The sequence below is a fragment of the Staurois parvus genome, unplaced genomic scaffold (genome assembly GCF_062004578.1).
Source record: "Staurois parvus isolate SC_StPar_1 unplaced genomic scaffold, SC_StPar_1.0 ptg000149l, whole genome shotgun sequence".
Classification (NCBI taxonomy): Eukaryota; Metazoa; Chordata; class Amphibia; order Anura; family Ranidae; genus Staurois; species Staurois parvus.
In genome coordinates, this window is record NW_028317945.1 from 1,801,212 (window position 1) to 1,816,888 (window position 15,677).

The following is a 15,677-nucleotide window of genomic DNA, read 5'->3' on the forward strand; positions in this document are numbered from 1 at the left end:
GACAGGAAGGGGTTAACATGAGAGGCAATCAAAGAGTCAACTGTGCAGGTAGTGTTTTACTAGGGGGCCGTGTCAGTGGTGCTTCAGTGTAATCACAATGCTCTGAATGGCTGTACTGTGCACTTTAAGTGATGGCAGGTGTGTACTGATTCCTATTTAACATGATTTTGAATGTGATTGCTTAATTCAGAACACAGCTACATCCCCAGTTATAAGAGGGTGTGCACACCCTAAAATAAACCACATTATTTTAGTTGTTTATGTTTAATTCCCTCTCTAAAAGATTTCAGTTTGTTTTTCAATTGAGTTGAATACAGTTTATAGGTCACATTAAAGGTGGAAAACGTTCTGCCATGATTTATCTCTGTCTCATTTTTGTACATCAGAGAAACCTGACATTTTAACAGGGGTGTGTAGACTTTTTATATCCACTGTATATGCCACATTAATAATTGTGCTACTAAAATGAGTGTGTGCTGTAAATTGCCTCCAGCATTCGTTTCTTCTTGCCAGAAGCTGCCATTTTGCTGAAGCCCAGAGTCTCTAAGCAGCAGATTTTCAGATTAGCCTCTAAATTTTTGGCAGTGCCAAAATATAGCAAAAAAAGCAATTGAGCATGTGCAGAGCAGGATGAGACAGTTTATTAATGGGTTTTAAACAGTGTAAGCACTTTTTTTTCCAGACATTTATTTTTAATGTTTACATAGCTATACGTGCAAAAGGAGGCAAGCTGACGTCGTCTAGTAGGATTTATTTATCTGGCTAAATTTCAACTTTACTATTATAAAGATTATACAAGATATTAGTGATTGGTTTTCCATCTACTTTAATAGGAACACAATAATCTGTGTCTTTTACTTTGGGTGGCTGCAATTATTATTTTTTTTTACTCTATGCAGTGCTTGGGTTAAAGTTCGTAAATATAGGTGACACACTTTTATCTGTGCAGTCTTCTTCTGCCAGATAAAGTTCCTCCTTCTGGTTAGGTAACAGATCCATTTCTCATGTCATTGGTCTGGGAAAATTTCCATTTTACTGCTCCCTCCCTTTGACAGCTATTGGAGAGTCATTGAGTGCAATAGCCCCGAGCTCTCTCCTCCCTTGGGTTCTTTTCTTGTGAAATCCCAGACAAGTGTCACAGTGTGTGTTCTGCTGCCTTTGCTCCATTCCAGCAACAACAATGTCCAAAACCGAGGCTGTCAAAGGCTTTCCGGATATTCCTGAAATGCTGAAATCTCTCCTGGAATATTCTGTGCCACAGCAGGACACAGGTAAAACACAGATGAATTTAATTTAATTATCAAAGTGTTCACAGTGGGATTGTCTTGTGCAAGCTTAACTTTGCATGGTTGCAAATTCCTCTTGCTAAACCCTAAAAAAATAATGCTAATAATTCTGCCGTAGACGGAAATGAATTAATCACAAAATTCACAATCTGATTATTGTATTATAAAATATTTATCTGTGGCATAGAATAAAAGGTGGCTTCAGTTTTAATTATTTTTGCAGTCTTGCATTGCTTTAGCAAAATTGGATCTGCAGTTACATTAACTCGTATTAATCGATGATGACATTATCATTAAAAGTAATGGAAGGTTGACAATACTTTCAGACTGAAATAAATTGTTATACAACTATTTATGAGCAATAATATGGATTGTCATCCACCGAAAAGATCTTTCTTGAACGTGACAAGTTTGTACATGTTCACGCTGCACCCTGGTGACTAAGATATGTTAATGAGGCACCCATCCTCTGGGCACCATGCTATTTGCTGCAAAAACCGCTTTAGTTATACCTTCAGTTGCAGGCTTCATAAGGTTTTCTACTTCAATAAAAGCACCAAAACATGAGACATTTAACTAAGACCTTCATAACATAACATTTTTATCCAACATGCTGAAACACCACAAAATGCAATGATGCTTCCACATTTGTTCTGTGAACTTGGTTATGTGATATCACAGGGGTTGCATGGAAAAACAGAATCACACCTTGCCTTGGCAATTAACTTCTGAGTAGCTCTGCAATGGAGGATTATTAGTTCTTTTCTGATGGGTGTGCACTGCATGTTCATCGGTTTTACTGTTCGGGGCACCAATATAGCTTGTCAGCCTGAATTTGTTTATTTCATTTGCTAAATTTCCCATAGATTTGAGATACCAGTTGGCTGGAGCAAATCATGATCTCATGGCTATGGGAACCCCAAAATCTGTCTGTCAGCCATTTTGTAGAGCAACAAACAATGCCCAGCGACCATCTTGGGAAGCAGCCTACCCTGGTCTCTGTCCCCTCTGACCACCTAAAATAGGCAGTGCCTGCAGCATCTTCCAGTGGCAATCATTTCATCCCCTTCCTTGTTCTTAAACATGAAGAGGGACATTCTACCAAGCGATATGTTCTTGTTCTTCAACGCACCAGACGATAGTGGTGGATTGTAATTGGGGACCCAAGTGAATCCCCAGTGTTTCAAAACAAGAGCTTAACTGTAAAGCCTATGTGCTGCTCAATCTATTGCAATAATTTTAGCCTGTTAATGCCACAATATCACACCACCAACCTAAATATCTTGCAACAATTTGTTATTTAAACTTTCTAAAATTTCATATAATAAAATCCTCTTATTCCCAAGACCATAAGACACACTAACAAATCCATCACAATCTTTGCGTTCTTCTCAACATTTGTTTGGTTCCTGCCCATGATTTCTTGGCTTTTATAACACTAGAGGATCCTTATTTTCTTCGGTAAATTCAAGTATGAATACAATTACATTTTTGTGAATATTTTTTATATCGTGTACAGAAATGATCTGCATTCATGCTTGCAAAACATGCCATGTTTTGAAAAGTGTAAGGTAAATTTTCAGTGACAATAAAGTGGTAGTAATGTCTGAAAAAAAAATCCGGTCCCCTGCAAGTTTATGTCATAATGTGCTAGTATGCATTGCATACTAGCGCATTATAAAAGACTTTTAAAACAAAGCCCTCCAGTGGCACGCTGTCAGTGCTGACAAGGCTTTCATCTTCACCCGGTCTTCCTTTCCGGGTTCACGGGCTCCAGCCATTTGAATGGCAGAGCTGCAATGACATCACTCCAGTGCTTGCGCATGGGAGCCACGATCGTGGCACAGCACTCTGAAGGGATGGCCTTTCCTTTAGAGCACAAAACACATGCACCGGTGATGCTGCAGAAATAGCGAAAATCTCGTAAACAGTGCACATTTAGGCGATATTCCTTTTACTTGCAGGTAAGCTTTGTTAAATGTAACTAAAAGCATTTTTTTTTAGTTTTTGGATATAGTGGAGAGGGGTTAAGAACACCGGTTAATTTATATTGCTGTCTGTGCCCCATTAAGGAGAATTACCCTTTCTATTTGCCATTGTCTTTGAAAGTAAAAGAAAATCCCAAATTTTTAGTTTGACACCAAAAGAGTTCTGGTTGAGTTCTGGTGAGCCTGGTTACTCCCCAGGATTCCTTCACTTTGGAGGGATTTCCTCTCACTTCCTGTTTTGGATATGGTACAGTACGTGAAGGGAAATCTCCCCAATGGAATACAGATGGATGAACAGGGTTTATAATCCTCCCTTACTCTAACCATGATAAAAATCAGGTGCAGCACATGAGCTTCTGACGTCTCTGGTTAGAGAACTCCTCAGCCCCAAAAGACCACCAGAAGGGGCTCCCCACCTTGTCGGTTCATTTAGCAACCTAAGATGCAGGACTGAACCTGGGAGAGACTGAACCCAGATGGACTCCGACTCAGTCAACAGTTAGGAACTTATCACAACATCATGGTCTTACAGGTGTAGATCTTTAGGACAAAAAAGGAGAATGGGGGAGGTTGCTCTCAGACAGACTTTTATAGATTTACACAGGTCCTGTGGGTGGATATAGGCGCAGAGCTAAATCACATGTATGCTGCTATGTTGGCATCAGGAAAAAGTTTTGCCTTTAGTTACACTTTAATACATAATGCTTACACTATATGTTAAAAGTAGATGTAACTTATGTAGAAAAATCATGCCGCCAATCCTAATGGACATGACACTCTATTGTAATCATGTTTATGATCATATGATTTAAAAGATTGGCATGTGCTCCTATTTGGAAGATTACATTTTAATAGAACTCTATTATCATAAGGGCCCATTTCCACCTTTACATGCTTCCTACTTATACCTTCACACTCTGAAAGAGTATCTGAATTGCCTGCCATGAGCGGCAAGGGTGCTGTTGTCATTTGGTACTGCTTGCTGAAGTGCTGCTTGCTTAATATGAATGTTTATTTTAATATTCATTTGGAAAATCTACCTGTCACGATCTAACGGTAGCTCTATGGATCCACAGTCTGGGATTCCCCAGGGCGCGGAGTCTAAGCCCCAGTCTGCTTGTTCACCAGAGCTCTTGATGGTGGGGATGGACTTGGAACAGGCTGAGACCAGGTCCCCGGGTACACCCAAACTGTAGTAAAAAGGACCGCTAGTGGAACATAGCTGGGACCCTGAGGAAGTCACGTGCTACCGTGACGCAACGCGTCGGTACGCGAGGAGGATTCTGGGAGCGCGGTGACGTCATTTCCGGCGTGGCGGCCATATTTGAAATCCCTGTATCAAAATACCCATGCAGGAGATTTATAGCATGGGGTATTGAAGGCTGTGAGAAGACGAATTTAAATGTGAGTGGGCAATCTCTTTTTTTCATATTCACATCAGCAAATAAACAGGTTACACTATGTTAGTCTCTTTTGTTTATTCATGAACCGAGGAGCTGATTTATAGCATGGGGTATTGAAGGCTGTGAGAAGACGAATTTAAATGTGAGTGGGCAATCTCTTTTTTTCATATTCACATCAGCAAATAAACAGGTTACACTATGTTAGTCTCTTTTGTTTATTCATGAACCGAGGAGCTGACCGCAGATAGAGTATTAGAGGCGAGGCCCTGGTGAGCTATCAAAAGAAGTGCCCTGTTTAAAGCAAGCTGACCCTGTGGGGTCGGGGTAAGGAGGTGAGAGGCCATCACGGCTAAAGTTTGGAGCTACACAGTGTGTTCACGTGTGAAAAATAGTTTTTTTCTGCATTTGGACAATTTATTTATTTATTTATTTTCTGTGGATTTATGTATCAACAGATGGTTGGAGTGATTAATAGTAGCACTAATTTGCACTTTATATGAATTGCAATACACGTTTTACACTTTTGTATGCACTATTTTGCACATTTATTTAGTACCTTGTGGTATTATTTTTTGGAGCACTTGTATAATTAGTGTTGCACTTTATATTTATAAATTATTTAGTTTATTTAGAGATAGCGCTGCACTTTATATATATATATAAAATCAAATGTTAACCTCCCTAGCGGTATTCCCGAGTGTAGCTCGGGGTAAAATATCAGTGCCAAAAGCGGTAACCCCGAGCTACACTCGGGCTTACCATGCGGCCCTGCATAGGGAGTCCCTGCAGAGCTTACCTTGTCCTTCGCTCCCGCGATGTGTCCCCTGCAGCGTCCCCGGCCATCTCCTCCGGCCGATGCCGGCATCCGGCTTCTGTGTTCCGGTCCCTGTGGCGTCGGGATGTACAGGCGCCGCCGGCAGCAGGAAATTTGAAAATTTTAAAAAATTTCATTTTTTTCCAAACAAATTTTACATAGCAAAACATTGCTGTTTCAACCCATTTCACATACATTTTGTCCCTAGTGCTTTGTCCTGTGCCCTGCCTGAATTTTGTCTGTTCTTTCTGCCTGGAAACTGAGAAGTTTCTCAGCACCAAAAATCTGAAATAATCAGACCGCTAGGGAGGTTAAAAGGAAACAATATCTTTTGAACAACACATATCGATATTCTATACATCTATGGCCAGCTTAAAGCAGAAATTCACTCAAAAGGGTAAGTTCTGCTTCTATGTCCACCCCCCCGAGCTTCTTTAACATTTGGAACTTTTTTGGTGGGTGGGGGGGGGTGCTAGTACCTATTTTTAATAGGTACCTGTTTCCATTCATCTGTTTCTCTTTCATTCCCCCCCCCCTTCTTTGCTCACGGCCTTTTGGGACACATCACAGGTAAAGGAGGACTGCAGGACCATTCACAAAGAGCAGTTCGGCTCGTGCATGCGCAGTGGAAAGCTGGCTGTGAAGTTATAAGGCTTCACTGCTGGTCTCCCTTAGTTACGATGCAAAAACTTGGACCCGAAGCCCATTGAAGAATTGGCTCAAGTGAGGACAGCGCTGGATCCCTGGACAGACAAGTATGCTTATATTTAGAGTCAGCAACTACAGTATTTGTAGTTGATGACTTTTCATTTTTATGGGGGAGGAGACTGAAGCTCATCTTTAAATGTTCTTGCACTCGTTGGTGATGTGGCATGCTATTGAATCAGTCCATGCAGATGCTTCAAAGCTCATTCCTGTTATTAACTGCTCTAGAGTGTGTGGTCTGCTATGATACTGCATACAATTAATGTGTGGTCCACAATGATATTACATAACCTTAATGCTGCATGGCATTTCTATCTACTGCTGGTGTGTACTAAGGCTAATGGGATAAGCCTAAAGGATCATGTCTGTTTATTGCACAGAAAATACTAAGGCAACTTGTATTTGCATCTGTTGCAGTTATATCTGCATCTTACATTTTGTACATTAATTCAGTTATTAGAATTTTTTTTACTATACCAGGCACTTCGCATTTGTATGGCATAGCTTCTGAATAGGCATTGGACCATTATGAAAAGCCTTTTATATGTTACTGAACTAACCCAAATTTTGTTTTCTGTTTATTTGCATCACTATTCTCTTTGTATCCAATATCTTTATTTGTGCCTTTCCTTTAGGGAAGTATGCAACTTATAGTAGGGATAGGTACAATCAGGGGCAGACTGACAACTCATGGGGCCCCCCGGGCAATAGGGGATCATGGGGCCCCTGTGTCCTTGCCCAAACTCAAAAATACCTATGAAAAAGGTACCACGGACATCTCATGGGGCCCCCTATTGATCCCGGGCCCTCGGGCAGTGCCCGAGTTTCCAAATGGTCAGTCCACCCCTGGGTACAATGTAGCAGTTCTCAGATAGAAGAGGTGTTATTCATTGTATTCCTTTTTAGAAGTAAAAAAAACAAAAACAAAAAACCCCCCACAAAACAAAAAACAAACAACAAAAACTGTAAAATGCTCATAATACAAAGATAATACAAGGTTGTTTGAAGATAGACTGTGATTAGCCAACATTTATATTTGCTGTTACTGCATGTTGAATTTCTTCTACCATTGTTTAGATGCCAGGTGTGAATAATGTCATAATGATGCCAGTTTTATAATACCGTTGATAAACACAGTGAGTGGGTGTAACCACATGCTTATTCAGGTCAGAGGTAAATCAGAACATTTGTTTCAGCTTGTGGCTGATCTGCTTCCATATCATTGACCTACTTTGAAAAATACTGGCAGCTCTTCTAGGTATGAAAATGCAGGATAGAAAGGGTGAGGTCTGCCAGACAACATTCTCAGTATAGTCGTGCCAAGTGATATGGCAATAGCAGCTTAACTTTTCAGTGCCTGAGCAATATTACACAACACAAATCTGAACAGCACATCCTTGAGGGCTTGTTTACACCAGATATTTCAGGTGTGAATACATGCACAGTAAAATCAATGTTTTCCAGTCACACTAGTTCACACTGCTTTCATTTCCAAGGCTTTCAAAAAAGTACAGCAGCATGCATTTTTTTTCTTGCACTGGAATGCTTGTAAATGCAGTGAATTGAACCTTAATATGAGGGGGAGAAATAAAAAGGTAACATCTAAAGTGACCAGTAAAACAATAAAATAATCTTGCGCACTACTATAGATAACAGCTACCCATCTAATAAATCACCTCAGTGCTGAATATATAATATAATCAAAATTACTTTTTTTTTCAAAATAAGAAGCCGCTAGTGCACCCAAAACTTTATCTCATATCAGGATTAACTGATTAATACAATGATCAGTGCAGCGCTACAATATAATAAATTCCAAAATTAAAATCAAAAAAATATGTCTATAAATAAGTTAATTTATCTTCATTGGAATGCTTTCATCCTTCTTTCCTTAGGTAACCACCAAGTGCTTCAAAACATAAATGTGCAAATATTCTGCCACCAGATGTTTGCTCACCTCCAGCAATATGACCTTACATAATACTAGGTTTGGCCTAATTGCGCTTTTGGTCCCAGTATGGACACTGTAGATCGACTTGATAGACCCCAGCTATCATTCACATCTAGTCCGGAATTTCGCTCTAACCATCACATCACCTCATAAATAAAAGACTCCACATGGGACCTAAAGCACAGTTAGACTAAACATTTTATTATGTGAGGCCATATGGCTGGAGGTGAGCAGACATCTGGTGGCGGAGTATTTGCACATTTATGTTTTGCAACATCTGAAGTGGCTCCTCTGGTGATCCATATTATACAGTCCAGTTTTTGGTTTACTAAAATATGTTTGCAGAGCTGTGCATATCTGGACATGACTGAAAAAACCTGAGTGTATGTTGAGCAGAGATGAGCTCAGCAGAGCCGGACTGACAACTCATGGGGCCCCCAGGCAATAGGGGATCATGGGGCCCCTGTGTCCTTGCCCAAACTCAAAAAAGCCTATGAAAAAGGTACCAGGGGCATCTCATGGGGCCCCCTACTGACCCCAGGCCCTCGGGCAGTGCCGGAGTTTCCAAATGGTCAGTCCGCCCCTGGAGCTCAGGCATGTTCACACATAAGTCCACATAAGAGGAATGCCTTTGCCATCTCTGATTAGCTGTCTGCTTTGACAGCTTCCCAGCGGGATAAGGCAGATTAGGACTCATGTCCGAACACACCTGAGCTCATCGCTAATGTTGAGCGTAACCATGATGAAGGATCATTAAGAACTGGCATTACAAGGATAATGCCAAAAAACAGAGATATGGAGTTAAATAGCTGTATAGATATACCCTGACTTTGAACAGACAGGGAAATCCCAAAACCTAAACACTGGTGAGTCAAAAGATTTCTCTGTTTGTATATACAGTATATATAAAAATTTCTACACTGCGTACGCTATACCTGTGTTTATGCATATACCCAAGTATGGCTGCGCACACTCAATTATGTCAATGGGTGGTTTTATGCAACCAGGCTTCCTTGGCAAGGGAAGCACTACTAAAAGAAATTGGATACTGACAGTGCCTGCAGCTATTCACAACCATTCACATGTAATCACTTATGGAGCGATTACCTGCAGATGATCAGCCTTGAATGCAGACAGTCTAGGGTTTATTTTTTAAAATTAAAGAGTGTAAAATTTGGTGCAGTTCTGTATAGAAAACAATCAACTTCCAGGTTTTATTGCCAAAGCTTAACTGAAGAAGCTGAAGTTAAAAGCTGATTGGCTACCATGCACAGCTGCATCCGATTCTGAGTGCTCCAGTTTTAGTAAATCTGTGTCCAGGGCTGATCATCCACAGGTAATCATGGCATGAGAGATTACATAGAAATACCTGTACATCACAAATGGCCCCATTTGCAAGTTTGAATGGGGCCTAAATCTGCTGATTGCTTTGGCATGAAATTTTTACTGAAGTATTCTACTCTGCGTATGCATTTCTCACCTATGTTCTGTTGGCACGGCCCTGGTTTGTCACAGGGTTACTTTAAAACTGATATCTAATTATATGCTATACTGGATACCATTGATTTTCATTAAGTTATCTAAACAGACACAACAAAATTCTTTCTTATAGTTTTCAGGCTTTTCTAGGGTTGGGGATGAAACAGGAGAGGGGACAGAACGCCCCACTTGTATAGCATTTTAGGAATTATGTGGACAAACAGATATCACTATTGTGTCACCAACAACTCACACTACATAATAAAAGGACGCCATGCTGTAAAGCTTTCCTTTTTCTAGTCTAATATGATGACAGAGGTCACACATTGTGGAAGTGTGGCTTTCATTTGTTTGTATGCATTGTCTGGGGGTTTACAATAAACTAAAAGCTGTCTAACCACCCAGACTTGTTTTCAGCATGGATCACACATTGCACCACAGAAAACCAAGGATAGTGCACACTGACAGATTTTTTTTCATGCAGCCTATAGGCAAAATCTAAAGTTGGCCATACATGGATGGAAATTCCCTGGTGAACTGGCTGAATTTAATTCTATCTTTGGGCAGGCTGGTTGTAGAGAAGTCGATCTACCGATTGACTTTTGTACAACCAGCCTGTTGGGATTTTCCCGAATGATCAGGGCTGCCAGCTTAGCCAGAAACGTAGATCAGTGTGTTCTGACAGCAGGGAAGTCCCACCATCAGAATACAATAGCACAGCAGTAATGATTCCCTTATGCACTTCGATTGTGCAGATGGGGATATTGGGTCATTTTTTTCATTCAACCTGGTGGTTGAAAGGAAAAGAAAAATAGTTTATGGCCACTTTAACTTATCCCTCCAGACACACTATGGCTTGCACTTGCGGCTAGGGATTGTTAAAAAAAAAAAGTTGAGATGTGTATTTACTATCCCCCCCTCAACCGCTGCCCCTGAAGCTGCAAAAGCAACAGATGGGAGTGCATACTAGCCTTGGTGTATGTGATCCCCCTGTCATGTTCGACAGGCAGTACAGCCCCCTAAACATCAAACAGGAAGAGGGGTATCTAGTGAAAAGAACCTGTCCAAGTTTGTATTAAGGCTTATAGCACACAAATAAAGTCTTCAAAATCCAGAGACACTGCTTCTGCATCTGGCACTGATGTCACTTCTGCCTCCCCCGGGGACCCTGACCCACCAGGAAGTGCTAGGAGCCACCAGCACAGCCAAGGGCTGTATTCAGAATCCACCCCCTGTGGGACTAGCGAGATTAGACCGGCACCACTACAGTCGTCTCAGCTATATGAGCACTTCTATCTACTACTTTTGTTAGTTGCCAATTCTTTGTTTAATAAAGTCATTGCTTTTTTGCTACATTTAGAAGGCGCTGCTCTTTCTCCCTGTTCTTACAGCCTGACTCGTTAAACTGAATAGGGAAGTGTTGTAACTGCACTGCAAATGCATGCAATGCACTCAATTGCAGCACGGTAGTATAGGTTTTTAGGGGTTAAAACAGGCAGTGAAGAGGTGACATAACACCTCCTCACTGCCTGTCAAACACCTTCAGAAAAGTGATCCACCACAGATCGTCAGAGGGCACTGGTGGTGTAAATGAGCTGTAAAAGTGTGGATGGAAGAATCCTCCCTGCTGGGCTACTGTATTCTGACAGTCACTGTCAGCAAATATCAGATGACCCAAACAGCACCTGCATCTGACTGAATGAAGGTGCTGTTCAGCCAACAATTTGATGTGTGGTGAGACAGATAGGGCCACGCACTAAGCAAATATGGGCCAGTTCATCAGTAATTAGAAGACATTTGCACAGTATTTGACCAACAACATAGTTATGACAGCCATACAAGGTCTGATTTGTATAAATAATGCAAGAAAATTTAGAATTACTAGTGTCAATAATAATGTATGATGTAGAGATTAATTAACAATAATAAGCCTGTGCAGGGGCGCACTGACAACTCATGGGGCCCCTGGGCAATAGGGGATCATGGGGCCCCTGTGTCCTTGCCCAAACTCAAAAAAGCCTATGAAAAAGGTACCAGGGGCATCTCATGGGGCCCCCAGCTGACCCCGGGCCCTCGGGCAGTGCCCGAGTTTCCAAATGGTCAGTCCGCTCCTGAGCCTGTGGCACATATACGTTTCTTAACCTGATTGATAGATTTGACTTTCAGTAAACACACACTGCACGAGTGACAGAAGGAAGTTGTCCAATGAGCTATGTTTATTCTTCAGTCCTCGTTTCGTTTAAAAGCTACCATATCCTCTCAGGAATCATCACAGCTATTTTCCAGATCTATATTTCATTTTTAAATAGCTTTGATTTCTAAAATGCAGCACCTGGAAGAAAACAAAGCTACTGTTGTATGTTCCATAGATAACTAGCAATAGTATGAAGGTTGAAGTAAAGACATAAAAGACCATAAAAAGACCAAAATAATGATATCTAAATTGTGAAGAATGTTCGTTGATAGAGAAAAATCACATGCATCAGTCACACTCCCCACATCCCAGTGTGAATCTACACTTATTTCTCCTCTTTGAAGTTGAAGCCAGGAAACCACTGTGCAAAAAATGGATTATTCTCTATGTAAAAGGCATATGGCGTTCCCTTGTCTGAAGATTAAGGTTACTAATGAAGTAACTTAGAGGTTCTGACACATTTATTGTGGGAAGCCAGTTGTGACTCCTTGTTGTCACAATCCCACGATCGCTGCCACCAATATGTCGCGATTGCGGCGTCAGACCCCAGACCTTCCCTCCAAACTCATGACCGAAGGACTAGCCAGCCTAAAACTGGGATGTGACGTGCGTAACAATGCCATACCCAGCTGCACCCTGCACAGAGATTTTCCAGCTAACGGACCACAATCGATGTACCGGCAGCCTGGGCGATTGTTACTGGGTCTGGTTAATTACGCAATTAACCCTTCACACTGCCACCACCTCCTTTTTGTACAGAGAAAGAGGAAACTCGGCGTTATCAGCTATAACACTATAATGATTTAGATAATCGTCTGTATAAAACAGTCATAACACAGGCCTGTTATACAGAGGGTTAAACAAACAGTAGCGTTCTCTTTAGAGGCAGGGATTCGTAAATTGCAATACAGAGCTATAGAAACAGTTCAACACTTTCAGAAAAAAAGATTTATTACTAAAAGGACAAACGGGTGCAATAAAAATATTTACAGAAAAAAGATGTAACTAAGATATATATATATATATATATATATATATACTGTATATATATATATATATAAACATACAGAGACTAACAGCACAGCAAAGAGATATCAGAGAGAGGTGAAAGGGTTAAGGTACTTGCCAAAGTCCTGGGTTAGCAGATCCAAGCTTCAGAGCAAAAGGCAGGGGTCTTCCCAGCTTGTATTGATGTTGAAAATGGGAGACGTCTTCAACTTTTTCTCTTAGGCCTGACAGCCCAATTTGTAGTTCCCCAGCAGGGGGTGTCTCTGATGCTAAGGACCAATACCCCGTGTAGGCGTGGAGGTCTGGGTGTCGACCTAAACTAGAGCCAAAATCTTGTGTAGTTCCTATTTGGGTTTCATAACTTTTCCTATGCACAAGTGACATTCCATCCGCGGGTAGATTATTATGCAGACAAGTCTGAGGATTGATTAGATAGGAATTATGAAAGTGTACACTGAACGGTTCGCAAGATCTATTTTTCTGCTTTCCTGTGTGTCCAAGACAAGGCGAGTGACCCATCAAACTGTTCGCCTGCTCATCGTCCATCTGACGATATGTTCGATTTTTATGTAAGTCTCTCATATTCCAAGTTATGAGACATAGGGGAAAAATGGTTTTAACTGAGGTTATCTGATTCTGTCACCTATGCGGAGTTAAGTTTTATGAGGTTGGAATCTCTCTCAACTCAGGAGAAAGCCTGCCTTATCTCTTCTGAGGTGTGAAATGGTACAGCTTCTTGGGACAGTGAGGCACCTCGTGGCTCCCTGCTGGGATCTGGCCTGTGACACTTTTAACACACACACATCTGTCACTGTGCCTCTCAGAGTGAGAGGGGGGGAAAAATGAGGTAATAACATGGCTACTCTTAACAAAATGGCAGACTGTGTCAGTCTCTGGTGCGCACGTTTGTGACACTTGTGACATCACAGTTGGCTCCCCACTGTGCATGCGTGAGTTGTGCTGCACTTTTCTAATGGACCCGCAGCCTCCTGGGACCTGTAACGAGTCCCAGGAAGTTATGGGCTTGGGGAGAGAGGGGAAAACTTCTGGTGGAATCGCTTAGGCAATTCCAGTGCAAGCGGGAGTGGGTATGTGAAAAAACTAGGTACCCTCTCTCCCCCACCCCCCCAAAAAAGTTTCAAAAGTGGAAGAGGTGGGGAGGAGGATATAAAGCGGAACTTCCCTTTTTTTGTGAAGTTCCGCTTTAAGGTAATATTTAGTAAGTTATTTCAGATGCTATTGAAATAGCTTACAGTTTTTGCTGTTTCTTCTTGTATTTCCTTTTGCTTTCCCTGAACAATGAGAATTAGCTTGATACTGATGTCTGCTTTTAGGGTGGCACTTCTCCCCTTAGGGTCCCATGGCGCCACCCATGAGCACTTTTGCTTATGAATGGCACTATGTACAAGTCTGTTTGCGTCTACAGAAAGCAATAGTCCTGGTGACAAGCCACTCCCCTTTTCCTCCTCCTCACTGCAAGTGATTGGTAGCAGTTGGAGTCTGCACATTCCCTAGTCCACTGTGCACTCAAGAAGTATGCTCCACTACGTTGAAGTTCAGAGAATTTGCACTGTGGACCTGGAGCCAGCAGCAGTGACTGAAAAGATATGTTGTTTTTTGGCACAAACATACAGCAAAAACGACAAAACAGCTTGGAATGTATGTTAGCTCACCTTTACAGAAAAAAATGTAAAGGTGAACCTACACCAGACACCCTCTGCACATCCACGGTCCATGCCCTATTTACGCCAAGAGTTGCTGAGCTGTCAGCACCCCCAGCAGGTGCTCCAGAGATCCAAGTATTTTAAATCCTTGCTCATCTTCTCTATAGTGCTTCCGGGATGGATCAGATCAATTCTAATTGGTCAGTGCCATCAACGTGACGGCACTGACCAATCAGAATTGACCGTTGATCCAGTCTATGCTGAAAGCGCTGCATGGAGAAGAGGGGAAACAGCGGAGTTTTCAAATCCCCCAGACTGCTGGAGCAGCTGCAGGGGTGCTGACAGCTCGGCAACCTCGTGGGTAGGTACAGTGATTTGCATAACATACATCCCAGTTTCACCAGAGGAATAGCTATGTGATTTAAAAAAAAATACTAAACAGTTCTTTTTTTTCTCAGAGAATAAGTGCAGATACTCCCCCCCCCCCCCCCCTCCGAGTCACCCCTTGTCTCTGCCCCCTACCCACCTCTAAGCACCATTTTTGGATTCCACCCCCTATCCAACTCCCAGTACAGCCCCTTTTAAAGACTATATTTTGTGGTGCTAGGTAATTTGTATGGAATTGGTTAATGATAACAAGAAAAGCAGTAAAATACATCGCCTACAGCCAGCAACAACCAATCCCCCTCCAGCAACAACAGATCCTCCTCCAACAACAATAGATCCCCGTCCAGCAAATATAGACCCTCCTGCAGCAAAATACCCCCAAGCAACAATATGTCCCCTTCCAGCAACAATGGACCCCTCCAGCAACAGTAGATCTCCCAACAACACAAGACCCCACCAGCAGCAATAGATCTCCCAACAGCCATCATCAATAGATGCTCCATCAACCAGCAAGGACAGACACCCTCTCAGTTTCCCTCCTATCAACAATTAATTCCCCCCACAGCAATAATAGACCTCCCTGGAGACAAAAGGTCTCTTTTCAGCGTTCCCCTGCTGAAAAGAAAACGCCCTGGTACTAATACATTTTTATCAGCAGTTCTATCAGGATAGTTGTACATAGAAAAGAAAAAAAAACAATATTAGCTATAGAAGAATTTAAATACAGTCAGGTCCATAAATATTGGGACATCGACACAATTCTAACATTTTTGGCTCTATACACCACCACAATGGATT

General features: G+C 41.8%; 1 protein-coding gene across 2 annotated transcripts in view; it reads left to right on the plus strand.

The window, feature by feature from the left end:
- Positions 1-1,121: 1,121 nt before the first annotated feature.
- TEF (TEF transcription factor, PAR bZIP family member) overlaps positions 1,122-15,677 on the plus strand; it is an 81,894-nt gene continuing 67,338 nt past the window's right edge. For both annotated transcript variants that reach the window (XM_089674228.1, XM_089674229.1), the window contains exon 1: positions 1,122-1,271. In XM_089674228.1, the coding sequence (XP_089530354.1) occupies positions 1,181-1,271 (91 nt within the window). In that variant the 5' untranslated portion in view covers positions 1,122-1,180. The remainder of the gene's footprint in view (positions 1,272-15,677) is intronic.